Below are 27,269 nucleotides of genomic sequence, written 5' to 3'. Positions count from 1 at the left end.
TGTCTCCAGAGAGAGAGGGGGCCCCAACCCAGGACCGATGATGAGATCTGGTGGCATCTGAGTGTCTCTCGATGACAGCCATGAGAACAGAAATCTGAGGTCAGGCCCAGAACCACCTCAGTCAGGCCGGCTTGAGATGCAAGCCTCTATAGACTGAGTCCAGGCAGAACAGGGTCACTCTTGTCATCTCTCTGCTCCTGGCTGGACCCCGACCAATTTCCATTAGCCAAGAACACACGGCTGGCACATAGGGAGAGTCTGAGTAAATAGGTGTGACCATCAGCTGTGCTTAGGTGGGGAATGCCACAGCGTGGACACTGTTACGGGCATGTCAAGAGATTGGGGAGCAGAGATGCTGACTAATGGAAGATATCATAGCATGCCAAGCACCAACCATTTTTTTCTGGGGAGGAAAAGGAAGAGACAGGTGCAGCCTAGGCGAAGCCTATGAGCCTAGGTTCCTAAATGCAGAGGGCACAGCTTGCTGGTCTACAGGGTCTCAACATTGTCTCTCCCTGCTCTGCTCTGTACCCTTCAGAAAGGCTGTGACAAAGGATGGTTCCCCTGTGGCTGGTCGAGACCCCATCCTGTGGTTGCTTCACTCTGAGAGCCGGGAGTCCTGCTAACTGAGAGCCAACATCTCCCTTGGTCACCAGACTTAAGGTATGAGCAGCTCCTTAGGGGTTACAGTACAGCAGAGTCTAGTATCCTGGGATCAGATCCCTCCCCTCCCTCCCCCAGCACTCCCTAAGCTGTAAGGCCTTGCAGCTGTCCAAGGAGAAAGGGGCCCCATCCACGATCGATGATGAGATCTGGTGGCGTTTGAGTGATATCCGTGAACGCCAGGTATCCAGAGATCTGAGGTCATTCTCCATGCCCGCCTTCCAGCTGACCTGTGGATGGAGGCCATAGGCATATGCCCGTCCCTTGTGGACCTGTGGTGCGAGGCAAAGGCTTGAGGGCTCTTTGACTATATTACTGAAAATCAAGGGTAGATCATCCAGTAGTCTACCTTGGAATTTGAGTTAGCCTCAGCTTGAGAAATCTACTTGAATATTGAGAGAGAAAGCTTGTAACAGCATGTGCACCACCACAAGTAGGAATCCTGCGCCAACCTTGTTAGCAAGTCTCAATGTTTCTATTGCCTTCTCTGCCTTCTGCTCTCTAGGGAGGTGACCCAAGTGATGGAGGAAGTTTGCTATGATGGAGAATTCCTGGAATGCCATGGCCACAGTCCAGAGCCCATGGATGCCAGAGGGCTCCAGCATTGATCCTCCTGTGGGCCCTTGCTCATAGGTAAGTAGGTTCTCCTCAAAGTGCTAGGGGTTAAGCAGAGCACTAAAGAGAGTTAAGTTAGTGCAAGGAGGAAGAACAGGCATCCAGATGCCCCAGCACAGGGTAATAGTCTCCTACAGTGTGGTCTCCCAAGTCTGCCACACTGGCCACTGAATGAGGCCATCCCAATGTCTCCAGAGAGAGAGAGAGAGGGGCCCAACCCAGGACCGATGATAAGATCTGGTGGCATCTGAGTGTCTCTCGATGACAGCCATGAGAACAGAAATCTGAGGTCAGACCCAGAACTACCTCAGTCGGGCCGACTTGAGGTGCAAGTCTATTTAGACTGAGTCGGGCAATGAGGGTCACTCTGGAGACCTCTTCTCCTGCCTGAATCCAACCACTTTCTGTTATTGGAGGAAACATGGCTGGCAGATGGGCAGAGTCTGGATAAAATGGGTGGAACCATCAGCTGTGCTTGGGTTGGCAATGCCACAGTCTGGAAACTCCAAGGGTTGTGTTGAGAGATGAGAGAACTGAGAAGTTAACCCTGGGCAGGACACCACAGCATAGCCAAGGGCCAGTCATTTTTCATGGCATATGGAAAGAAATGAGTATGGACTAGGTGGAGAATAAAGAATCAGGTGAGGCCTTGGTCAATCCACAATCCTAGTCTCTGTAAATGCATAGGTCATGGAAGAAGCAGTGGACTTCGGTTTATTAATATCATTTCTCTCTTCTCTGCTCTGTAACTTTCAGAAAGGCTGTCTGAACAGATGGTGCCCATGTAGCTCAAAACAAAAACAAAAACAAAAAACCTACTCCATGAATCCATCATTGTGACATCCCAGAGCCCTGTGGACTGAGAAGCAGCATGTTGATCTTTCTTGGCCACCAGATGAATGGTACGTGCAGTGACAAGAGTGTACGTGCATGAGTGCAGTGCCATGAACCTGTTGATGCAGTAGGGCACTGGTGCAATTGGTGCAATAGTTAGTTATTTTTGGAGGGTGATTCTAATGGCAGCTCCTTAGGGGGTCTCAGTACAGCTGTAGAGTATATTCAGATCAGAACCCCCCCCCCCATCAGCAGCACATAAGAAGTAAAGCCTTGCAGCCAGACAGGGAGAGAGGGGGGCCCCCATCCACGGCCGATGATGAGATCTGGTGGCGTTTGAGTGATATCCGTGAATGCCAGGTATCCAGACATCTGAGGTCATTCTCCATGCCCGCTTTCCAGCTAAACTGTGGATGGAGGCCATAGGCATATGCCCGTCCCTTGTGGACCTGTGGTGCGAGGCAGAGCTTTGAGGGCTCTTTGTTCACATTACCGAGAGTCAAAGTTAGCCTACCTGGTGGTCTGCCTTGGAATTTGAGTCATCCTTGGCTTTAAAAATCTACTTGAATATGAGGGAAAGCCACACCCACTTCCTAAAGAGAAAGTCTATAACAGCACATGCACCACCCTCAAAAGTCCGAATCCTGGTCAACCATCAGAGTAAGTCTCAATGTTCCTATTCCTTCCTTTCTCTCCTGCCCTCCAGGGAGGTGACCCAAGAACGGTAGAGGTTTGCTGTGATAGACAGCGTCTGGGATGTTGAAGCCACAATGCAGAGCCCACTGGTGGCCAGAGGACTCCAATGTTGATCCTTCTGTGGGCACCTTCTTATAGGTAAGGAGTTTCTCCTCAAAGTGCTGGAGGTTAAGTGGAGCACTGAAGAGGGTTAACTTAGGACTAGTGGCAAAAGCCTGTATCCATGTATTCTAGCATGGAGTAGTCGTCTCCTACAGTATGGTCTCCCGAGTGCCCACACTTGCCATGCAGCGAGCCCATCCCCATGGCTCCGGAGACAGAGTCTCAACCAGGGACCAATGATGAGATCTGGTGGCATCTGAGTGTTTCTCAATGACAGCCATGAGAACAGAAATCTGAGGTCAGAATCAGAAACTCCTTAGCTGGGTCACTTAGAGATGTAAGCCTATATCGACTGAATTGGGCCCCAGCAGAGTCTCTATTATAACCTTTGCCCCTGACTAAATATGATGAATTGCCAAGAGTTGAAAAACCATGGCTGGCACATAGGTTTAAAGTTGGTGGAACCATTACCTGTGCCTGAGTGGGCAGTGCCACACCTTGGACACCCAGGGATGTCTGTGGAAAGGTAGGAGAGCTAAGATGCTGCCCCACCATAAATGATACCGTAGTGTAACCAATGGTCAGCCATTTTTTCTTAGCAAATGACAAGGAATTAGTCTTGCCTGGGAGGAGAAGGAAGAAACAGGTGTGCCCTAGGTGAAGCCAATAAGCCTAGGTTCCCTAAATGCAGAGGGTGTGGTTTGTTTGCCTATAGAGTCCTAACATTGTCTCCTCTTTCTGTGTTCTGTACCTTGCAGAAAGGCTGTCTCAACAGATGGTGCCCATGTGCCTGAAAGAAGTCCATTCCATGGATCCATCACTGTGACATCCCAGAGCCCTGTGGACTGAGAAGCAACATGTTGACCCTTTTTGGCCGCCAGATGAATGGTAGGTACAGTGGCAAGAGTGTTCATGCTTGAGTGCAGTGCCATGAACCTGCTGATTCAGTAGGGCACTGGTGCAATTGGTGCAATAGTTAGTGATTATTGATGGGTGGTTCTACAGGCAGCTCCTTATGGGTCTCAATACAGTAGAGTCTAGTATGCTGAGACCAGAGGTCTCTCTTCAGACTCTATAAGAAGTCAAGCCTTGCAGCTAGACAGGGAGAGAGGGGGCCCCATCCACGACCGATGATGAGATCTGGTGGCGTTTGAGTGATATCCGTGAACGCCAGGTATCCAGAGATCTGAGGTCATTCTCCATGCCCGCCTTCCAGCTAACCTGTGGATGGAGGCCATAGGCATATGCCTGTCCCTTGTGGACCTGTGGTGTAAGGCAAAGGCTTGAGGATTCATCGATCATATTACTGAGAGTCAAATTTAGCCTACCTGGTGGTCGGCCTTGGAATTGAGTCATCCTTGGCTTCGACTATCTACTTGAATATGAGGGAAGGCCACACACACTCCCTTAAAGAGAAAGCCTGTGACTGCACACGCACCGCCCCTGATATGTAGGAATCCTGGTCCAACATTGAGAACAAGTCTCAGTGTTTCTATTCCATTCTCTTTCTTCCGCTCTATAGGATGACTCAAGTGATGGCACCGGTTTGCTGTGATGGAGAGCTCCTGGGATCCCATGGCCACAGTCCAGAGGCCGTGGTGGCCAGAGGGCTCCAGCGTTGATCATCCTGTGAACACCTGTTCATAGGTAAGGACTTTCTCCTCAACGTGCTGGTGGTAAAGCAGAGAACTGAAGAGAATTAGCTTAGTGCAAGCCAGAAGAGCAGGCGTCCCAATGCCCTAGCACAGGGTAGTAGTCTCCTACAGTGTGGTCTCCCGAGTCTGCCACACTGGTCAATGAGGGAGCCCATCTCGATGGCTCCAGAGAAAGGGGCTCTACCCGAGACCGATGATGAGATCTGATGGCGTCTGAGTGCCTCTCGATGACAGCCGTGAGAACAGAAATCTGAGGTCAGCACAGAACCCACCTCAGTTGGGCCAAGCCTCTGTAGACTGAGTCTGGGCAGAGCATGGTCAATGTTGTGGCCTTCGCTCCTGGATGAACTGCACTAATTTCCGTTAGCTGAGGAAACATGGCGGGCGCATAGGCAGAGTTGGTTTAAGCATGTGGGACTATCTGCTGTTCTTGGTGGTCAAAGTCACAGGCTGGACCATTCAAGATGCATGTTGAGAGATGGGTGAGGTGACTTCCTGACCCCACAAAGGACAGCGTAGCTTTGCCGAAGTCCAGCCTTTTCTCCTGTCAAATAGCCAGAAATTAGTCTAGCCTGGGAGGAGAAGGAGACAGGCACAGCTTAGGCACCCTAAATTCTGAGGGCACAGCATGGTGGTCTACAGAATCTCAACGTTGTCTCTCCCTGCTCTGCTCTGTATCCTTCAGAAAGGCTGTCCCCATGCATGGTTCCCCAGTGCCTGGTCAAGAACCCATCCCATGGTTTCTTCACTCTGAGAGTCCAGAGCCCTGCTGGAAGGCAACACTTGGATTGTCCCTTGGCCACCAGACTTAAGGTATGAGCGTGGTCACGTGAGTGTTCATGCATGAGTGCAGTGGCAACAACGTGCTCAAGCATTGGTGCACTAGTGCATAAATTAGTAATGATTCATAGGTGGTCCCAATGGCATCTCCTTAGATGTCTCAATACAGCTGTCTAGTATGGTCAGATCGGAGCCCTCTCCTCAGCACCCCATACCAAGTGAAGCCTTGCAGGTGGATAGGGAGAGAGGGGGCCCCCATCCACGACCGATGATGAGATCTGGTGGCGTTTGAGTGATACTATGTGAACGCCAGGTGTCCAGAGATCTGAGGTCATTCTCCATGCCCGCCTTCCAGTTAAACTGTGGATGGAGGCCATAGGCATATGCCCGTCCCTTGTGGACCTGTGGTGCGAGGCAGAGCTTTGAGGGCTCTTTGTTCACATTACTGAGAGTCAAAGTTAGCCTACCTGGTGGTCTGCCTTGGAATTTGAGTCATCCTTGGCTTTAAAAATCTACTTGAATATGAGGGAAAGCCACACCCACTTCCTAAAGAGAAAGTCTATAACAGCACATGCACCACCCTGAAAAGTTGGAATCCTGTTCAACCTTCAGAGTAAGTCTCAATGTCCTATTCCTTTTTTTGTCTCCTGCCCTCCAGGGAGGTGACCCAAGAATGGTGGAGGTTTGCTGTGATAGACAGCGTCTGGGATGTTGAAGCCACAGTCCAGAGCCCATGGTGGCCAGAGGACTCCAATGTTGATCCTTCTGTGGGCACCTTCTTATAGGTAAGGAGTTTCTCCTCAAAGTGCTGGAAGTTAAGTGGAGCACTGAAGAGGGTTAACTTAGGACTAGTGGCAAAAGCCTGTATCCATGTATTCCAGCACAGAGAAGTAGTCTCCTACAGTGTGGTCCCCCGAATGCCCACACTTGCCACTGAGCTAGCCCATCCCCATGGCTCCGGAGGCAGAGTCTCAACCAGGGACCAATGATGAGATCTGGTGGCATCTGAGTGTTGACAGATGAGACATGACATGAGAACAGAAATCTGAGGTCAGACTCAGAACCTTCTTAGCTGGGTCACTTAGAGATGTAAGTGTATGTCAATTGAATTGGGCCCCAGCAGAGTCTCTGTTGTAACCTTTGTTCCTGACTGAATACGATGAATTGCCAAGAGATGAGAAACCATGGCTGGCACATAGGTTTAAAGTTGGTGGTACCATCACCTGTGCCTGAGTGGGCAGTGCCACACCTTGGACACTCAGAGGGGTGTGTGGAAAGGTGGGAAAGCTAAGATGCTGCCCCACCATATATGACACCATAGTGTAACCACTGGTCAGCCATTTTTCATGGCAAATGACAAGGAATTAGTCTTGCCTGGGAGGAGAAGGAAGAAACAGGTGTGCCCTAGGTGAAGCCAATAAGCCTAGGTTCCCTAAATGCAGAGGGTGTGGTTTGTTTGCCTACAGAGTACTAACATTGTCTCCTTCTCTGCTCTGTACCTTGCAGAAAGGCTGTCTCAGCAGATGGTGCCCATGTGCCTGAAAGAAGTCCACTCCGTGGATCCATCACTGTGACATCCCAGAGCCCTGAGGTCTGAGAAGCAGCATGTTGATCTTTCTTGGCCACCAGATGAATGGTAGGTACAGTGGCAAGAGTGTTCATGCATGAGTACAGTGCCATGAACCTGCTGATTCTGTAGGGCACTGGTGCAATTGGTGCAATAGTTAGTGATTATTGATGGGTGGTTCTACAGGCAGCTCCTTATGGGTCTCAGTACTGCAGAGTCTAGTATGCTGAGACCAGAGGTCTCTCCTCAGCACCGCATAAGAAGTCAAGCCTTGCAGCCAGACAGGGTGAGAGGGGGCCTCCATCCACGACCAATGATGAGATCTGGTGGCGTTTGAGTGATATCCGTGAATGCCAGGTATCCAGACATCTGAGGTCATTCTCCATGCCCGCTTTCCAACTAAACTGTGGATGGAGGCCATAGGCATATGCCCGTCCCTTGGGGACCTGTGGTGCGAGGCAAAGCCTTGAGGGCTCCTTGTTCACGTTACCGAGAGTCAAAGTTAGCCTACCTGGTGGTCTGCCTTGGAATTTGAGTCATCCTTGGCTTTAAAAATCTACTTGAATATGAGGGAAAGCCACATCCACTTCTAGAGAGAGTCTGTAACAGCACATGCACCACCCTGAAAAGTTGGAATCCTGTTCAACCTTCAGAATAAGTCTCAATGTTCCTATTCCTTTGTCTCCTGCCCTCTAGGGAGGTGACCCAAGAACGGTGGAGGTTTGCGGTGATAGACAGCATCTCGGATGTCAAAGCCACAGTCCAGAGCCCAATGGTGGCTGGAGGACTCCAGTATTGATCCTTCTGTGGGCACCTTCTAACAGGTAAGGAGTTTCTCCTCAAAGTGCTGGAGGTTAAGTGGAGCACTGAAGAGAGTTAACTTAGGAGTAGCAGCAAGAGCCTGTATCCATGTATTCCAGCACAGAGAAGTAGTCTCCTACAGTGTGGTCTCCCGAGTGCCCACACTGGCCTCTGAGCGAGCCCAACCCAATGGCTCCGGAGACAGAGTCTCAACCAGGGACCGATGATGAGATCTGGTGGCATCTGAGTGTTTCTCAATGACAGCCATGAGAACAGAAGTCTGAGGTCAGAATCAGAACCTCCTTAGTGGGTCACTTAGAGATGTAAGCCTATATCGACTGAATTGGGCCCCAGCAGAGTCTCTATTATAACCTTTGCCCCTGACTGAATATGATGAATTACCAAGAGTTGAGGAACCAGGGCTGGCACATAGATTTAAAGCCGGTGGTACCATTACCTGTGCCTGAGTGGGCAGTGCCACACCTTGGACACTCAGAGGGGTGTGTGGAAAGGTGGGAAAGCTAAGATGCTGCCCCACCATATATGGCACCGTAGTGTAACCACTGGTCGGCCATTTTTTCGTGGCAAATGGCAAGGAATTTATCTTGCCTGGGAGGAGAAGGAAGAAACAGGTGTGCCCTTGGTGAAGCCAATAAGTCTAAGTTCCCTAAATGCAGAGGGTGTGGTTTGTTTGCCTACAGAGTCCTAACATTGTCTCCTCCTTCTCTGCCCTGCACATTGCAGAAAGGCTGTCTCAGCAGATGGTGCCTATGTGCCTGAAAGAAGTCCACTCCATGGATCCATCACTGTGACATCCCAGAGCTCTGTGGACTGAGAAGCAACATGTTGACCTTTTTTGGCCACCGGATGAATGGTACGTGCAGTGGCAAGAATGTTCATGCATGAGTGCAGTGCCATGAACCTGTTGGTGCAATAGGGCACTGGTGCAATTGGTGCAATAGTTAGTGATTATTGATGGGTGGTTCTAATGGCAGTTCCTTAGGGGTCTCAATACAGTAGAGTCTAGTATGCTGAGACCAGAGGTCTCTCTTCAGACTCTATAAGAAGTCAAGCCTTGCAGCTAGACAGGGAGAGAGGGGGCCCCCATCCACGACCGATGATGAGATCTGGTGGCGTTTGAGTGATATCCGTGAACGCCAGGTATCCAGAGATCTGAGGTCATTCTCCATGCCCGCCTTCCAGCTAACCTGTGGATGGAGGCCATAGGCATATGCCCGTCCCTTGTGGACCTGTGGTGTAAGGCAAAGGCTTGAGGACTCGTCGATCATATTAATGAGAGTCAAATTTAGCCTATCTCGTGGTCTGCCTTGGAATTTGAGTAATCCTTGGCTTCGACTATCTACTTGAATATGAGGGAAGGCCACATACACTCCCTTAAAGAGAAAGCCTGTCACAGCACACGCACCGCCCCTGATATGTAGGAGTCCTGGTCCAACCTTGAGAACAAGTCTCAATGTTTCTATTTCCTTCTCTTACTTCTGCTCTCTAGGGTGACCCAAGTGATAACACAGGTTTGCTATGACGGAGAGCTCCTGGGATGCCATAGCTATAATCCGGAGTCCATGGTGGCCAGCGTTGATCATCCTGTGGACACCTGTTCATAGGTAAGGACTTTCTCCTCAACGTGCTGGTGGTAAAGCAGAGAACTGAAGAGAATTAGCTTAGTGCAAGCCAGAAGAGCAGGCGTCCCGATGCCCTAGCACAGGGTAGTAGTCTCCTACAGTGTGGTCTCCCGAGACTGCCACACTGGTCAATGAGGGAGCCCATCTCGATGGCTCCAGAGAAAGGGGCTCTACCCGAGACCGATGATGAGATCTGATGGCGTCTGAGTGCCTCTCGATGACAGCTGTGAGAACAGAAATCTGAGGTCAGCACAGAACCCACCTCAGTTGGGCCAAGCCTCTGTAGACTGAGTCTGGGCAGAGCATGGTCAATGTTGTGGCCTTCGCTCCTGGATGAACTGCACTAATTTCCGTTAGCTGAGGAAACATGGCGGGCGCATAGGCAGAGTTGGTTTAAGCATGTGGGACTATCTGCTGTTCTTGGTGGTCAAAGTCACAGGCTGGACCATTCAAGATGCATGTTGAGAGATGGGTGAGGTGACTTCCTGACCCCACAAAGGACAGCGTAGCTTTGCCGAAGTCCAGCCTTTTCTCCTGTCAAATAGCCAGAAATTAGTCTAGCCTGGGAGGAGAAGGAGACAGGCACAGCTTAGGCACCCTAAATTCTGAGGGCACAGCATGGTGGTCTACAGAATCTCAACGTTGTCTCTCCCTGCTCTGCTCTGTACCCTTCAGAAAGGCTGTCCCCATGGGTGTTCCCCAGTGCCTGGTCAAGAACCCATCCCATGGTTTCTTCACTCTTCACTCCAGAGCCCTGCTGGAAGGCAACACTTGGATTGTCCCTTGGCCACCAGACGTAAGGTATGCACATGGTCACATGAGTGTTGATGCATGAGTGCAGTGGCAGGAATGTGCTGAATTATTAGGGCACAAGTGCATAGGTGTAATCAGTGTATAAATTAGTAATGATTCATAGGTGGTGCTAATGGCAGCTCCTTATTACAGCTGTCTAGTATGTTCATATCAGAGCCCTCCTCTCAACACCCCATAAGAAGTGAAGCCTTGCAGCTGGACAGGGAGAGAGAGGAGGCCCCATCCACGACCAATGATGAGATCTGGTGGCGTTTGAGTGATATCCGTGAACGCCAGGTATCCAGAGATCTGAGGTCATTCTCCATGCCCGCCTTCCAGCTAACCTGTGGATGGAGGCCATAGGCATATGCCCGTCCCTTGTGGACCTGTGGTGTGAGGTGATGCTTGAGGGCTCTTTGATCATATTACCAAGAGTCAAGGGTAGCCCAGGTAGTAGTCTGCCTTGGAATTTGAGTTAGCCTGGGCTTGTAAATCTTCTTGAATATGAGGGAAGGCCACACACACACCCTTATTGAGAAATCCTTTATGCAGCACCCCCTACACCCAGACATGTAGGAATCCTGGGCCAACCGAGAGCAAGGGTTAATATTTCTTCTCTTCTCTACCTTCTGCCTTCTAGATTGGTGACCCAAGTGACGGCAGATGTTTCCTGTAATGGAGAGATCCTGGGATGCCATGGCCATAGTCCTGAGCCCGTCGAGGCCAGGGGCTCCTTGTTTATTCTCCCCTGGGCACCGGCTCACAGGTAAGGAGTTTCTCCTCAAAGTGCTGGTGCTTAATCCGAACACTGAAGAGAGTTAACTTAGAGCAAGTGGCAAGAGCAGCCATCCAGGTGCCCAGCACAGGGTAGTAGTCTCTTACCATGTGATCCCTGAGTCCACATTGTCCACTGAGTGAGTCCATCCTAATCGATCCAGAGAGAGGGACCCATCCTGGGAACGATGATGTGATCTGGTGGCGTCTGAGTGTCTCTCAATGACAGCCATGAGAACAGAAATCTGAGGTCAGACACAGAACCCACCTCAGTTGGGCCGACTTGAGTGCAAGCCCATACAGAGAGAGTCTGGATAGAGCAGGGTCACTCTTGAGACCTCTCTGCTCCTGACTGAACTGGACTAATGTCTGTTAGCCCGGGAGATGTGTCTCTCAGGTAGGCAGGGGTGGCTTAAAGAGGCTGGGACCGTAAGCTGTATTTGCGTGAGCTAGGCACAGTCTGGCCACTCCGAGGGGCATGTTGAGATAGGAGCACTGAAATGCTGACCTCATGAGTGATACCATAGCATAACCAAGGGTCAGCCATTTTTCACAGCATATTGCGAGAAATTAGTCTGACCTGGGAGAAGGAAGAAAAATGTATAGCCTAGTTGAAGCCTATGAGCCCAGGTTCCTAAATATGGAGGGCACAGAGTGCTTGTCTACGAGTCTCAACATGGTCTCACCCTGCTTTGCTCTTTACTCTTCAGGAAGTGTGTCCAGACTGATGCTGTCCCATTGCCTGGTCAAGAACCTACCCCATGGTTCCGTCATCACAGCAGCCCAGAGGCACTCACTGCACGTGAAGAGGCAACATCTGGATCTTTCTTGGGCAGGTATGTGCAGTGGCACGAGAGTGTTCTTGCATGAGTGCAGAGGCACGTCCATGTTTGCGCATGGATGCATTGGTGCAATTGGTGCATTAGCTAGTGATTACTGATGGGTGCTCCTTAGAGTTCCACACACAGCAGAGTCTAATATGCTGATATCAGAGCCCTCCCCTCAGCACCGCATGAGAATTGAAATCTTGCAGCTAGACAGAGAGAGAGGGGGCCCCCATCCACGACCGATGATGAGATCTGGTGGCGTTTGAGTGATATCCGTGAACGCCAGGTATCCAGAGATCTGAGGTCATTCTCCATGCCCGCCTTCCAGCTAAGCTGTGGATGGAGGCCATAGGCATATGCCCGTCCCTTGTGGACCTGTGGTGTGAGGCGAAGCTTGAGGGCTCTTTGATCATATTACCAAGAGTTAAGGGTAGCACAGCCAGTGGTCTGCCTCGGAATTTGAGTCAGCATCTGCTTGAAAAATGTACTTGAATATGAGGGAAGCCCACAGCCACTCCCTTAAAGAGAAAGCCTGGAACAGCACATGCACCACCTCTGACAAGTAAGAATCCTGTGCAAATCTTGAGAGGTAGTCTCAATGTTTCTATTTCTTTCTTTTCCTTCTGCCCTCTAGCGAGGTGACCCAAGTGATGGCAGAGGTTTGCTGTGACGGAGAGCTTCTGGGATGCCAAAGCCACAGTCCAAAGCCCATGGCTGCCTGAGGGTTCCAGTGTTGATCCTCCTGTGGGCACCGTCTCATAGGTAAGGAGGTTCTCAAAGTGGTGTCAGTGAAGTAGAACACTGAAGAGAGTTATCTAAGTGCTAGTGAGCAGAGAAGGCATCCAGGTGACCCAGCACAGGGTAGTAGTCTCCTACAGTGTGGTCCCCCAAGTGGCCCCACACTGGCCACTGAGTGAGCCCATTCAGATGGCTCCAGAGAGAGAGAGAGAGAGAGAGAGAGAGAGAGAGAGAGAGAGAGAGAGAGAGAGAGAGAGAGAGAGGCGCCCAACTAGGTACTGATGATGAGATTTGGTGGCATCTGAGTGTTTCTCCATGACTGCCATGTGTACAGAAATCTGAGATCAAACAGAGAACCACCTCATTGTGCCACTATGAAGTAATAGCCTTTATAAACTGCGTCTAGGCTGAGCAGGGTCACTCTTCTGACCTTTTCTCCTGACTCAACCTGACCTGTTTCCTTTAGCAGAGGTGGTGCTAAAGGGTGGTTGATAGAGTTGGGGAAAGCGGGTGGGACCATACGCTGTTCTGCTGTGTGCAGTTCCACAGCTTTGACATTCTGGGCCATTTCAAGAGATGCGGGAGCTGAGCTGCTGACCCAATGCAGGACAGTATAGTTTATCTGAGGACAGCTATTTTTCCTGGTGAATGGCAAGATATTAATCTGGCCTGGGAGGAGAAGGAAGAGACAGACAGGAACAGCCTTAGGTGAAGCCTAAAAGCCTAGGCTTCCTAAGTGTAGAGGTCAGAGGTGCTAGCCTCCAGAGTCTCAGCACTGTCTCCCTTCTCTGCCCTGTACCCCTTGGAAATGGCTGTCCTGTGCGGTCGCGTCTCTGTTTTGGGATTGAGAACCCACACCATGGATATCAGGTATCTGACTGTTATTTTAAAGTTTACTTTCATATCGATTGTGGACTTCAATCAATAAGTAGTATTTCCATATAATAAGTGCCCTTGCTCTGAGCCAGTTTAACGTTAACACGAACTTCATCAAAAGTGCTTCAGATACCCAGTTCTCTCAAGTGGAAGCTCTGGCCACTCTTAGGAGTTCTCTAACATTTTGGCTTTGTCGTACCAGTTTCTCTGTGCTCCTTTCTGTTTCTCTTTCTGTTTCCCAGATAGTCTGGCTGTCTGCTGTCCGTGCAGACATTTCCTCTCACTGAGATTGCCCTTGATAGCATTTTGACACCAGAGAGCCCATTGTGACAGCTTCTTACTCTAGACTCACACATGGACCTGTAGTGATAAAAACTCATAATAATATTATGTATTTCTTCATAAGTAGCATGCATAGCATTAATAATACAGTGATCGTTTTAACTTCAAAATTGAAACCAAAGACCAAATCTAGCTTTCCCATAGTTTCATTTCCCTTCTCTCCCTTCCCTCTCCCCCCTCCCCCCTCTCCCCCCTCTCTCCCCCCTCCACCCCTCCCTTCTTCTCTTCTCTTCTCTTCTATGTACTCAGGATAGACCTTGTGATTCGAGCATCCTGGACGGTCAAGAGCTCCATTTGCAGCCTGCTGAGGAGGAGAATGACGCTGGCGTGAGTTACAGGAGTCTCTGTTCAAGTGCTTTAATGTAGCATTTAAACAATGTATAGTGTAGCTAGTTATGACGATCTGGATACTAATGGTAGATGGGGGGGGCTACATGAAATTGTCCATTTGTAATGCAAATTTGTTAACTAGTGTGTTTATTCATGTGGTGGGCATATTAGAGAAATTCCATGCACAGCTTAGGAATAATTAGACTCCTAGATTTAATTTTTTGCAGGGGTGGGGGTTAATTTGACTTACACACAGACTATGTGCCTGAAATACCAACATCCAAAAGAGAAGATAAATGTCTTCATGAAGGTTGCTAACAGTGGTATTATTGTCTTGTCATCTGCTTTGCTCTGTGGTCCTTAGAATTGTCTCTCCTAAGGGGACTTACTCGTCTTCAATGGCTTCCAGCCCCTCAGTTACTTGTGACAATGTGGGATCCAGCCAACGTTCGTGCCGTGGTTTTGATAGTTTGTGGAAGGTTAGTCTCTATGTTACTAGGACATGAAATAAATTTTTATTAGTTTAAGTATAACCACCAATATATATAGAATTAGTATAAAATAGTATATTAGATTATGCTTATGTGTAAAAGGTTATTAAATGTTAAAAAAGTTATTAAAATGAATGTATTTATATGCACAATATAGAAATGAATGGAGAAAAGTAGGGCCAATTTTGGATTGATCATGACCACTGGTGGCATATATGAGTTACAAATAGTGATTCTGAGGTCCATTATGAAGTCCAGAGGTCTCCATTAGAGGTGGAGTTGACTTTGGTCCTCATGTGTATGCATTTTCTGCTGTTCTTGTACTTGGGTGAATGCAAAAATTAATAAGTCTACAAATAAAGTGTGACCCAGTTGTAAGAATACATGATGAACAAGACGTGCTTTTTAGGTCAAATAGGAGTTATACATATCTTCTCTTCAGCAAATGATGGAAATTACAATCTAAAGTGTAGCTGTATGATGTCTGAAACAGTCCTAAGCTTGCCATAGTTTATTTAAGAGCTAATTACATAGATATCGTCCTCTTCCAAATTGTTACCTATGGCTGAGTAACAGTCATGATCATAGGTCAATAGCAACATCTGAATTTTGTCTTTATCTCTTCTGTTTTGCATTTCTGAGGCCTTTGCTGACTTTACAATACCTCCATGGCTAGGAGCTCTGCTGACGTCACGGCCAGTGCTGGGCGGAGACCACTGTGAGTAATGACAAGGACTCTTTCTTCAAGTTTGGTGGTTTGCTTAGCAGAACTCAACATGTGGCTGAACGGTATAACGTGACATCAATGATGGCCGCCCCATACCAGTGAAAGCTACAGAAGTGAATGGCGGTTGTTAATTATTTATGAAACACTGAGGATAGTTAATTAAGATTAAAGCAATTTCACACAGAATAGGAATAAGAAATTTTTTTGTAGAGCTGTTTGAATAAATTGGTACTGAAATTATTATTAGTCAATTGTTGAACTAATTAACAGACATTGGAAGAGGAGTGATTAGAAAAGAAAGAAACAGTCATAATTGATAACGATCACTGGTGTACAGGAGTCTCATGGATGACTACATGTCTGGAATTCGGAGACCTACTGAAGAAGAAATATAATCCACTTCCTATTTTCTAGTGTTTCTGTAGAAAGATTGCAGGACTGCATAATATATTCATTTTTCTCTGCTGTTTTTTTTAAATTATATCAATGTGAAAATCAAGCAATCACTTTTACAAATAAGTAAAAGTAAAATGGGCAAAGCATTGTCTAATTCTCAAAATACGAAGAGAGCCAAGAAATACATTAGTATATACGGAATATATTATTCCATCTTTTAAAAATTATGTTTCCTAATGGTGACATTAACTATGTAAATTTTATAGATAATGTCCACATTCTGAGCAAGTTTGAAATTTTTCATATTTTTGACCATTAAGATTCAATATGCTTCAAAAATGGTTGCCCTAGTGGCTACTGGTAGGTGAGAAGTGAAAGTCATTAATGAGACAGTATTAGTGCTGTTATCTTCTCTACTCAGTAGTCCCCAGAAGGGACGTACAGCGTGATTGGAGTATCATCCATCATCAGTGTCTCTGTTTCCATTGCACTGATTTTTGGTTCAGTTTTTGGGTTGATTTGCTTAAGAGCATTCAGTGCTTTATGTTGGCCAGTGTAGTGGCTCATGCCTTTCATCCTAGTCCTCTGGAAGCAGAGGCAGGCAGATTCTGAGTTCAAGGTCAGCCTGGTCTACAAAGCAGCTTTCAGAAGATCCAGAGCTACACAGAGAAACCCTGTGTCAAAAACCGCCAACGCCAACAACAACAACAAAACCCAAACAGTATTCAATGCATTATTGTAAAATACATGAGTACTGCTGGCCAACTGTATCTCGTTGATAGATCAAGGATGGACATTAAGTCTTCTATTGAGTATACGTTTATAAAAACCTGGAGGAATTACTATGAATACAAAAATACTCTCAGTACAGATTAGGAATATCAATTCTGTTCTTGCCACTTTATGAATTGTAGGACTTAACACTTATCTGTGACATATCCATGCATCTATGAATAAGCAAGGTATAAAGCAATGAAATAGTGGTCAGCCTTGGGTCAATGACGACCACTGGTAGGATATGAATATGTACGACGGGCATATTTACATGCTCTGAGCTCCATTACAAAGGTTGCATAGCACATTATGTCTGTGTTTGAAATGGTCATATGCCTAGATCTCAGGAATATACAATGTAGTTCTTTTTTTTTTTAACCTTTGTATTTATATATTTTCATGACTGGTCAATATGGGAATAAATAAATATATAAACAAAAGCAAGAAGTATAGTTAGTCATTGTATAGTTATAAAAAAATATATGACAAGGTCAGAGAACTACAAATATACAACGGAAGTAGTAAAATTCAAGGAGAAAATCACTCTGCTTACCTCTGTAGCTATTGACGCATGGACAGTATAACTAAGAGAGTATTCAAATTGTTATGATAGCTAGAATGAAATTATTTATTTTCTTATAAAAGACTCCACGTAATGATTCGCTGGGCCAGAAATCTGCAATGCAAGGATAAAGAGTGAGATGTCTTAATTTTGTTATAGTCTCTGTGAGGTACGTCTCAAAGTGAAGTGACCATGTGACTCAAGGATCTATCACCCAGTCAAGGGCACTGGGCTTTCTGAGAAGAAGCACACGTGGGATGTGAGTTGAAAACAGCATTCTCGTCTTGGTTTGTGTGGTTTGCTTAAGATAATCATTGTATTGTAATAAAGTGTGTAATATACCTAATAGTGGGCAATGTTATGCTAGTGGCCGGTAGGGGGTTGACACAAAGTCTATTGATAAGGTAAACATGAAAAATGGAAGATAATTGATAAAATAGGTACACCAACTTTGCGGTAGCTCTGTATCCAAATTAGGATTTGAAGGGCTGTTCTTTTTTTTTTAAAAGATTTATTTATTTATGTATAGTGTTTTCCCTATGTATACACCTGCACGACAGAAGAGGACATCAGATCTCATTATAGATGGTTGTGAGCCACCATATGGTTGCTGGGAACTGAACTCAGGACTTGTGAAAGAGCATCTAGTGCTCTTACCCTCTGAGCTGTCTCTCCAGACCCAGAAGGGCTGTTCTTTGTCTTGTGAAATTCATAGAGCTGACATTAATAGTGAGATGATGATTTACCAGCAGAGAAGAAGAGAGAAATAAAACAAGTCCTTGATCGGTGATGACCAGGGTGGTGTAGGAGTCATGAATGGATACACGTATGGAATTCTCATGAACATCCCCAGAGATCAGCAGTGCATTCTTTGATTCATATGATTCTCTTGAAAAGTGTCAGGACTTGGATCACATGACATTTTAGAGTTTGTATTTATTCATTTTATTATGCTTTCATACTTGGGCCAGGGCGAGTAGTAAGCAAATAAATTAAAAACATAAATTTGGCAATGTCAAAAATTAAAACTATATGATGAAGCAAAAATACCATCAGTGGATTTTGAAATCATTATTTACTTACATAACTACCACCTCATTGGCTATGATAACACCAACAGTATAAATTATAGAAGTTTTCTATTTCTGGAATAAGGGGAGTTCAAAATTCTTCATTTTTCTTTTAATAATAAAGGAAATAAGTACACTATCAATTAATGATTGTTAATAAAAGCTGAAAAGCAGCACTCAGTGGAGAGTAAAAAATAATATTTTCTTTGTCATGGCTTCTACTTTTTATCTCTTTGAATAGCCTAATGGAAGAAAAGTTCCTTATTCACTCCTGGAGGCCAAGGTAAGTATTAGATAAATTTTTGCCTTTGAGTAGTTTTGTTAGAGCTATATTCAAATATGATATTTATATCACGATCTTACTCTCTGTCATTATTTAATAGCAGAAAGCCAGTTTCTAATGCGTGAAGGACATGATGCATTCCATTTGAAGGCCCACATATGAAAACCTGAGCACTGTAACGGTAAGACACACTTTTCAAAATGAGTCCATAACTGTTTATAGCAATAGCAAAGGCTTTGGTTTCTGTGGGCCATACTTCTTAAAAGTTGCCCATGGTAAATTAATGAGTTAACAACTAAAGAGGATAGCAATGGAAAGAGACCAGTGTTCATGCTGGGTTCCTCAGGTCTCTCTGTGTTGTCTGAAAGATGAATGCGTGTGTTTCTGAAACTGAGGTCCAACATAGAAGCAATGCAGACACCCCACCCCCACCCCCACCCCCACCCCCACCCTGGACATTGATCAGGAAGATATAAGGGTTTCAATTTTGCTTTTCTCAAGACGCATTTTGAAGCTAATTCTACAGGCTGTTCAAGGAAAGAGTCAGCAACCAAATAGATAGTTACTAATGAGTAGAAATAAACCTCACTAGACTATGAGACATTTCTCAGAGCACCAGGTAGAAGACTGACTGGTGCTGCTTGTTTACACAGGAGAATCAAATGAAAAGCATCCCAATTGCCTAATTGACTGACTAATGAAAGATCAAATACAATGACCAGTGCAAATGAGGTGTCACTCTTGTTAGTGATCTTTTTGCTCTGTATTCCCCAAAGGACAAAGTTGTGCTGATCCATTCTTTGGTCAGATGTCTGGGTGAGTGTATGTGTTGTGAGTGTGGCAAGCCCTGTGACTATTGCCAGCTAAGATTATTTTCTTGATTTTTTCATCAATATTATTATTATTATTATTATTATTAGTATTAGTAGTAGTAGTAGTAGTAGTAGTAGTAGTAGTAGTAGTAGTAGTAATTGGCTTTTCAAGAAAGGGTTTCTCTGTGTATCCCTGCTGTCCTAGACTTACTTTGTAGACCAGGCTGGCCTTGAACTCACAGACCTGCCTATCTCTGCCTCCCAGAGTGCTGGGATTACAGGCATGTAGCACCACACCTGATCCTACAAAATTATTTTTTAAGTGTGAATTAGAATCATTTAGAAGACACTCTGACCTAACTGTAAAAATGGACTAAATAGAAAGCATCTTTACATTGTATTATTATACAGCACTGAGGCTAATTAAGAATAGAGGTATTGGGGCCTGGGTATTAGTATTGAGGGTGCCTAAGAGCACCTACTCTTCCTCCAGAGGATCTGTTCCTACCACCTACGTGGCAGATCAGAACTGTCTGTAATTCCAGGATCCATCACCTTCATACAGACCTACATGTAAGCAAGGGAGAAGAAAAAACACCAGTATACAGGAAGTAAAAATAAATAAATAAATCACCAGATTTTTATTTTTTAAATAGAGGTAGTCTTCTGGGTAGTAGTTAGGTAGAAGGAGCACACGTTTTTGTAATTGCTACATGATTATTTGTAGTGAGCTGATTGATTCAGCTACATGGTCAATAAACCCATGAGGACATGGATGGCGAACACAAGAAGCAGCCTAAGCCCACGATGGTGGTGCTGGTGATGAAGGTGTCCTGTACTATGGACTTCCAGCACAGTAGGAGTCTGGATGCCCTGTTAGGGCAGAGTCCGTAGAAAGACTTGAGAAGTAGCCATGGAGCTCGTGTTCGTGTTGAGTAGAAGTGAGTCCATGGGAACCAATGAAAAGAGTGAAGTGGTTTTAATATGACAGAGAAAGCTGCAGTCTAACTCCTAACACGTGTGCCGAAGGAAGAGCCCTGGTAGGGTGCGGGAGGGATGCTAATGGACCAGCAGGCTTGGCTGTGTGTCTAGGGGTCAATAGCTCATGATGGCTGGGTGAGAATATTACTCTAGGTTCTTTGTAAGTTCAGAACCCATTTTATCATAAGACAAAATACCCCGTCATTTCCACGAGTGACCACTGTGTGCTTGCTGACGGCCACCACAAAGTTAGAGCCTGTGCCTGTGGCTATATTATCTTTGCCAGAGTGTAAAAATAGTGATTTTTATCATCTTAAAGAATAAACAAGTAAGGATAAGAATACTTTCAGTATTTAATTAAGTCTCTGGAAATTTAATATGTCTTTTAATTTTTTTATTTTCATACATATGTACTGTATAAATACAACACCCTCCATCCCCGCACCTAGGCACTACCATTTGCAAATGTCCTCTTTCTGATCTCCAGGATGCTGTGCCACAGCTGGTCAGTTCCTATGCATGAAGATTTCTGCTTTTGTCCTCCGGAAAGAGAGGATATCATAGAATGTAAGTGCTAAAGTTCTTCGTTTGGGCCATTAGTTCATGGTTTCTATTGTGTCTTACAGATGATAATAGGCCTTATGGTCTGTGATGATGCTAATGTATTATGAACCAAAATCAATTCAATTTAATACAAATGACATTGAACACCTCTTGACGTATGGAGACTGCTTCTTAGGAAGTGGGCTCAGACTGTGCTCGTGCACATTGAAGGTGTCAACCAACATGCGAATGGGCTAATGATGTGAACGGAATGAATCTGAAGGACGACATGATCACAATGAGTGACTGAGGTCCGTCGCATGAAGGAAGTAGTGAGGAAACATGAGGAGAATGACTCCAGGGAAGTTTAAGAACTCCCCACCTCCCCTGGAGCTTGTGAGGACTTGTAGACATTGATTTTGGTACAGAGGCTGAGTAAATGTCTCAGTCAGTAAATCTATTGATGGAGAAGGAAAAAGAGCTCAGTATGTGGACCACTTTTAAAAAAAGAATTATTAATTCGGTTCTGAAATATCTTGGTCCACTCGGTTTGAAATGCTAGGGGGTTCCTTGGTATTTAACTTATTATAGAAAAAAAAAGTTAAACAAATAGATGAAGGTTAATGAACAAATAAATGCAACATGTAGATTGACACTGAGGCCAACTCGTGCTTCTTTGTGTTACTTTGTACTCAGTAGAACAGACACACGTGGGCTCCTTTCCTCATGGCATCAGGATGAAGGTCCCAACACTGACTGTATGGCCGGGGGACTGTATAGGTCTGGGTGAGTAGTAGACCAAGCTTCTATTCTTGCCTTTTCTTTTTGTTACAGTGACCCCTGTCTATTTAAAGTTGACATTGTGTGTCATATCATCAAAGAAGATGACATATACACTAGTGGTCAGGTGGTCTTAAGAAGCTACAGGCAGTCTGTTTGCATGAATGAGACCTATACAAGTTTGGACTACATTCTGGAACAGAGGTCACAGATCCCCTCTAATTGCAGGCTAAGACTGTGTTCTTGTTTTTTTAAAAAAAAGAGAAATAGAAGCAAGTGCAGTGTCCACACAGCACCCATCCTGCAATTGTATCATAAAAGGAAGATTTGTTTAACTAGGGGAGTGTAATGTGTTCCACTAAAGGAATCTACAGAAAAATGTAGAAAATCAATTCCTCGTCCTCTCTTTGGCTATAAACTATTTTCTGCTGATCTTATTTTTGAAAATGAGTGAATAAATTAATAAGGAAAAACCCACCTCCAAAAAATGGTAAGTGGTGGAGATTTTTTCCTATGGGAAAATTGACCATGAAATAACAGATACGGTCAAATCTATTTTTTCTATTTTTTTCTCTGAAACCCATTTAACCAAAAAGATTTAATCTGTTGCATTTGTGTAAAAGGAAGCCCCAAAAACATGTTAAATACTTGTTCTTTTTGTTTTTATTTTTTTACTTTGATGAGTTTGTGGAACTGTTGCAATTATTATTTAGTAAACCAATCTTTTAAAAAGCAAAATGGAAGTGGACCAGTCATGAGCCAGCAATTAAAATGTGTTGGGATTAAGTACTGTGATTACAGTTCTTAGCCATTGACATCTACAGAAGGAACCTAGTGTCTTCCTGTCTGAGTTTTAATAGAACACAGTGTACACAGCCACTTTGTATGTACTGATGAGATGTGTTTTATATTCTTTCATGGCACTTACAGGAGTTACTTTTGCCTATCTCAGTCATAAATTCTAGTGAGCTTAGGTCTTTTCAAGTTTGCTAGGAATCTCAAGTACTCCATAATTTTTTTCTGATAACTTAGTATTTGATAATGGTAAAAAATAATTGATATAAAAGGGTTACTTTTTTCCCAATAGTTATTGGCTATTGACTTTCATCCTTGAACAACCTTGTGTCAAACCCAGATGTTATACTGGAGCCTGATCCAGTGGCTATGGGATTACATAGTAGCAAGTCACAAACAATATAACAGGCCAAGTGTATGTGTGGTCCAGAAATGTGGAATTGGGATCTCTGCTCAATTTTAAGTCTTGGCTGCCTTATAAATGGTGGCATTACCATGCTGTGAGGTCGTTCACAACTTCAACTTACTGCAAGGGGCGCATGAAATGTTTGTTGAGTGAGTAGATGAATAAATGATGACAAAAAGAAAGAGCAAATAAAAGAGTGAGTGAATTAAAGATTTCTTGAGGGAAAAAAATGAAGGAATGAAGACATGAAAATATGGAGGATTGTGCCAAGAACAGATCAACAATGCACTAATTAATGACTAAGTTAAAAAAGTAAGTGAAGGAATGGTGAGTCTGTGAGTGCACACGTAAATAAGCAGCCAGCATGGAATGACTGAGTGATGAAAGACAAAGCCAGTGAGCAAATGAATGAAAGGCAAACGCATCCATGAGTCACCCTGGGAGACGTGAATGTGCAATCTTGAGTGAATCAGTCAGTCCACAAATTCTTGAATGGATTTATGAATGAATGGGTGAGTAGATCCTTGGTTCTAATGAAGGAATAAGTGAGGTAGTGAGTGAGTCAGTGTTTGGGTCTGTTCATGAGAAGAGTCACTGTTTGCCTGAATGAATGAATGAATGAATGAATGAATGAATGAAGTATGGCGGAGTGAATCAATGAAAGGAAAAATCACTATAACAAGTACATAATAAACACGTGACTGAAAAAAGTGATAAGTGAATAGGTGAGTGGAAAGCCCAATGAATGGCTGAGTGAACATATCATAGTTAATGAATAAAAGAATTGATTAGGGAGCAAATTAGTCAGCAAGTATGTAATTAAAGAGTAAGTCCTAGTGAGTGAGTGACTGAAGAAGTGAATGAGCTGTTGCATGAGTGAGTCAGCTGTCTCTGCCGGGCGTGAGGCAATGAATGAACTCACAGCTACTCTTTCTCTGGCTGTTCCAAGGAGCATGACCACACCCAGCTCCAATCCAGTTGTAAATACTTGAGCCAGTGCTCCCTGCTTTCTCTATCATGGGTGTTTGTTTACATGTCAGCACTGAACTAAAGAGCTTTGAGGGCCGGGAATTGGGTCAAATTCTTCTCTCTATCCCCAACCCCTGCCCAGCCTTGAGCCTGGTAGGCGCCCAGTAAATTATTGCTGAATGAATGAGCAAATGACTAAAAATACATGTGCTTTTGCAGAACCAGTATGGCCTGGTAGCTGCTCTTTGGAAGAGTGTGCTATGTGTCAGATGGTCTGTGGCATCCTCCCTGCAAGACCAGATTCTCGCCAGGGCCTAGCTTCCTGTGCCAGATAATGAGACAGGATACTGGCAGTTCTTACTGCCCGGGACACTGGCCCATCCTTGGGTAACTCTGGCTTGGCATAGTGGGATGGAAGCCCTGGGTCTTCCCGAAAGCTACCTTTGCCTCTGCCAAAACAGGAGATCAAAAATAACTGAGGCTTGTTTTTATGCCTCTGCCGAGTGGGCGCATGCCTTGCCTTTTCAAGCAAACCAAATCCCTTTCGCTTCTAATCATGGTTCTTTGGGTTTAATGAGAAACATCGTCCCGCAGTAAAGCCCCGGCTACAGGACGATGATTCCCGAAGGATTTGTTCATTCTACAGAAGCTTATTGTAGGGTATTCATGCTTTTCCTGTGTGTAGCATCACACCTGGGAGAGATACCCTTAAAAAAAAAAAAAAAGAATCCCTCTTCTGCCCCCTCCCAATCCAAAGTGGCTATATTTATTTGATCATTTTGGTTGTATTTGTCTGATGCTATGGTTATGTCTAGGACTGGAGAGGTCAACCAAGTTCTAAGAGGAATGGCACATGAGGCGAACCGTCCAGAAAACAAAGCACAACACGCCCTTCTACCAGAGAACAGAAGACTTAAAAAGTACGTTGGCAGCACCGTTCTTTGTTCTATATGGGCTGCTTGCCCAAGATGTGTTGCCCATGGTTCCTCCCTTCTTCCCTTCCTTCTTTTCTTTCAACTAGTCTAGCAATGCCATGTGCCTGACCCTGGCTGTTCTTCTTTTCCTACCATGGTGGTTCCTGACTCTGGACTCTAGCCCATGTTCCTGGTTCTGCATCCTCCCTTTGGACTGAGTGATGATGTGGGATACAGCTCAGCCATGAAGAGTTGATCTCAGTTTCCGCCATCCACCCTCTTCAGACCAACTCAGGTAATCTCCCTCTCTTCCTAAGTTTTCCCACCCGACTCTCAATTTTTGATTAATTTCATTTGATTGTTTACCATCTGAGTGTGCCTCTCAGCATCCACAAGGAGAGCTCAGACTGTGCTTGTGGCAGTGTGTAACCCTGGAATGTTGAGGCTTGGCAAGCAGTGACGACTGTTGGCTAGTCTCTAAAACTCTGCTTTAAGCATGGCGCATACACAGAAGAGAACTTTCTGCTAAACAAAACAATCAGTCTTACAGCATTCAACAACTTCAAAGCAGCCTTAGTTTCTCTTGGCATTACATCACCACCATCACCACTGCCTCCACCATCATCACTAATGCTATTATCGCTACCACTACCACCACTATCACCACTGCTACCACCATCAGCATAGACACCACCACTACCATCATCACCAATGTTGCCATCATCAGCTCTCATCACTCTCATCACAATTATTACTGCTTACCACTACAGCCACCACCAATAGCACTACTGTTACTATTAACACTACCATCAAAACCGTCACCGAGATCACCAACACCAACAACAATAGCATATCGCTGCCAGGACCATGACCATCACCGCCATCGCTAACAACCACATGACCATCACCAACACCAACAACAATAGCATCTCAGCTTGACTATGACCATCACCGCAATCGATAACAACATGACCATCACCACCATCACTACAACCACATGACCATCACCTCTACCACCAATTCCATTACCTTCAAGAGCACCATTACTACTGTCTTTAATACAACCACCACTACTACTACCATGACACTACTATCAACAGCAACAACAGTGGTACCACCATTACAACCATCATGATCATCATGGATACCACAATCGCTATCACTTCCACCACCACCACCACCACCACCACCACCACCATCATTAACATGGCTACTGCCACTGGCAGCAAGTCTTCGCCCTGAGATGCATCACCCAGGCTCTGACTATTACTTGGCCTTAGATTTGACACATATTCAGAGACACCTCCTTGATCACGCATGACCTGTTTGAGTGTGTGCCACTCCAAGCAGACCCTGCTGTCCTTGGCTGAGGTGCTTGGAATTGATGGCCCCTGGGCTCTGCTGCCCGGAACAGAAGTTGGTACATAACTTGAGCATGGAGATTGCTGGGGAAAGGTAAAGATGAACGAGGGCAAACACACACAGTTGTATGCCAATCCTAGGTTTTCAGAGTACATGCCTGGCTCGGGTCCTGTATCCCCCAAACAGTGACAGTCCCTGCCCCCTGCTGGAGTCTGCCCTCCACATCCAGCTCTGCTTTTGCCTGTGCCTCATTAGAAGATGTGTAACCCTAATCCTTGAAGTTGCCTGGCATGAACTTTATTCCCTACTTAAGTAAATTTCACTCCCCCCAAGAAGTTTGGACAGGATGTGGGCAATCAGACTAGGGCTTGGAACCAAATCTTTTTTGCCAAAGGTCTCTTTCAAAATGTGAAACCCTGTGGTCACAGGCCATAGCTGAGTCTGACTTGGGAGTTGGGAGAGCGTATGTGATGAAAAGGGGGAGTAGAGTGAAGGCTGAATACAAGTCCTCCTGTCACTGGGCCCATAGCCGACTTGCAAGGCTGACCTTGTGGTTTAGTTGTGCTTCCCTGATGGTGCTGGAGAGAGTGTGTTCCCCACTCTAGCTCTTCCTTGAAGATTTTGGCAAACGCTTCAACCCTCCCCTAACCATCAAGGAGCTTGGTCTTAAAATCACTAAGCAGTGAATGAGTGTGAATGGGTGTGAATAGGTGTGAATGGGTGTGAAGATCTGGCCCAGCCTGGGTTGGGTGTAGGATGGGACCAGTGTGAACTGGCCTCACTATTCCATCGGTGGAATGATCAGAGACCCGGTGGTGTTCTCTTTCCTCACCCAGGAAGGTACCCTTGTGTATCCTTGGAGATGAACCAGAACTCATCTCTAAGACACAAATTGGTTTCGTTTTGTTGTTGGGCAAAAGGCTCTTTGTTGTGTGCTGTGCTGTGCTGTGCTGTGCTGTGCTGTGCTGTGCCAGTGAGCCTGGGATCAGGCTCTGCCTGATTGGGGTGTGCTTTTCCGTATCTTCCAAGCCTCCTTCTTACTTACTTGCTCTTAATTTTAGATCTAGTTGATGATATTTTATTTTCCCTTAAACTCACACATTCCCCCTCCATCATCTTTTATGGTTATGTAGAGGTCATCCTTGTCCCTGGTATGAGAACCCATTCTTAGCATAGTCCCAGCATCAGCAGTGGCCAGAGACCCTAGCCAGCTTTCGGGCTCCCTCCCTGCAGCTGTGCCCTTCATCTCCACTACACTGGGTATCTCTGAGCTCCTGGATTCATTTAGTGATGGGCCTGCCTATGAAAATCTCCGAGAAACACAAAACCCTAGGTCAGACCACAGACTTCTTAGGGGAATCATGTGGAC

At 45.5% G+C, this 27,269-nt stretch overlaps 1 protein-coding gene across 1 annotated transcript in view; it reads left to right on the top strand.

Annotated features, from left to right (window-relative positions):
- The window catches only part of LOC311604176 (uncharacterized protein), a 62,447-nt gene that overhangs the window by 12,275 nt on the left and 22,903 nt on the right, over positions 1 to 27,269 (top strand). The window contains exons 6-30 of the mRNA XM_084793674.1: positions 539 to 663; positions 1,169 to 1,296; positions 2,035 to 2,180; positions 2,819 to 2,946; positions 3,669 to 3,798; positions 4,433 to 4,557; positions 5,251 to 5,378; positions 6,004 to 6,130; positions 6,852 to 6,981; positions 7,609 to 7,736; positions 8,458 to 8,587; positions 9,224 to 9,338; positions 10,032 to 10,157; positions 10,789 to 10,914; positions 11,633 to 11,758; positions 12,384 to 13,357; positions 13,955 to 14,032; positions 14,400 to 14,514; positions 15,169 to 15,244; positions 17,069 to 18,338; positions 18,439 to 18,519; positions 20,619 to 20,698; positions 21,371 to 21,460; positions 24,440 to 24,544; positions 24,646 to 24,833. Coding sequence (XP_084649800.1) covers positions 9,253 to 9,338; positions 10,032 to 10,157; positions 10,789 to 10,914; positions 11,633 to 11,758; positions 12,384 to 12,471 — 552 coding nt within the window. The 5' untranslated portion in view covers positions 539 to 663; positions 1,169 to 1,296; positions 2,035 to 2,180; ... (7 more) ...; positions 8,458 to 8,587; positions 9,224 to 9,252 and the 3' untranslated portion in view covers positions 12,472 to 13,357; positions 13,955 to 14,032; positions 14,400 to 14,514; ... (5 more) ...; positions 24,440 to 24,544; positions 24,646 to 24,833. The remainder of the gene's footprint in view (positions 1 to 538; positions 664 to 1,168; positions 1,297 to 2,034; positions 2,181 to 2,818; positions 2,947 to 3,668; positions 3,799 to 4,432; positions 4,558 to 5,250; positions 5,379 to 6,003; positions 6,131 to 6,851; positions 6,982 to 7,608; positions 7,737 to 8,457; positions 8,588 to 9,223; positions 9,339 to 10,031; positions 10,158 to 10,788; positions 10,915 to 11,632; positions 11,759 to 12,383; positions 13,358 to 13,954; positions 14,033 to 14,399; positions 14,515 to 15,168; positions 15,245 to 17,068; positions 18,339 to 18,438; positions 18,520 to 20,618; positions 20,699 to 21,370; positions 21,461 to 24,439; positions 24,545 to 24,645; positions 24,834 to 27,269) is intronic.

Source organism: Acomys minous (genome assembly GCF_964271855.1).
Source record: "Acomys minous genome assembly, chromosome: 8".
Lineage (NCBI taxonomy): Eukaryota > Metazoa > Chordata > Mammalia > Rodentia > Muridae > Acomys > Acomys minous.
This window is presented reverse-complemented; position numbering and strand designations above follow the sequence as displayed.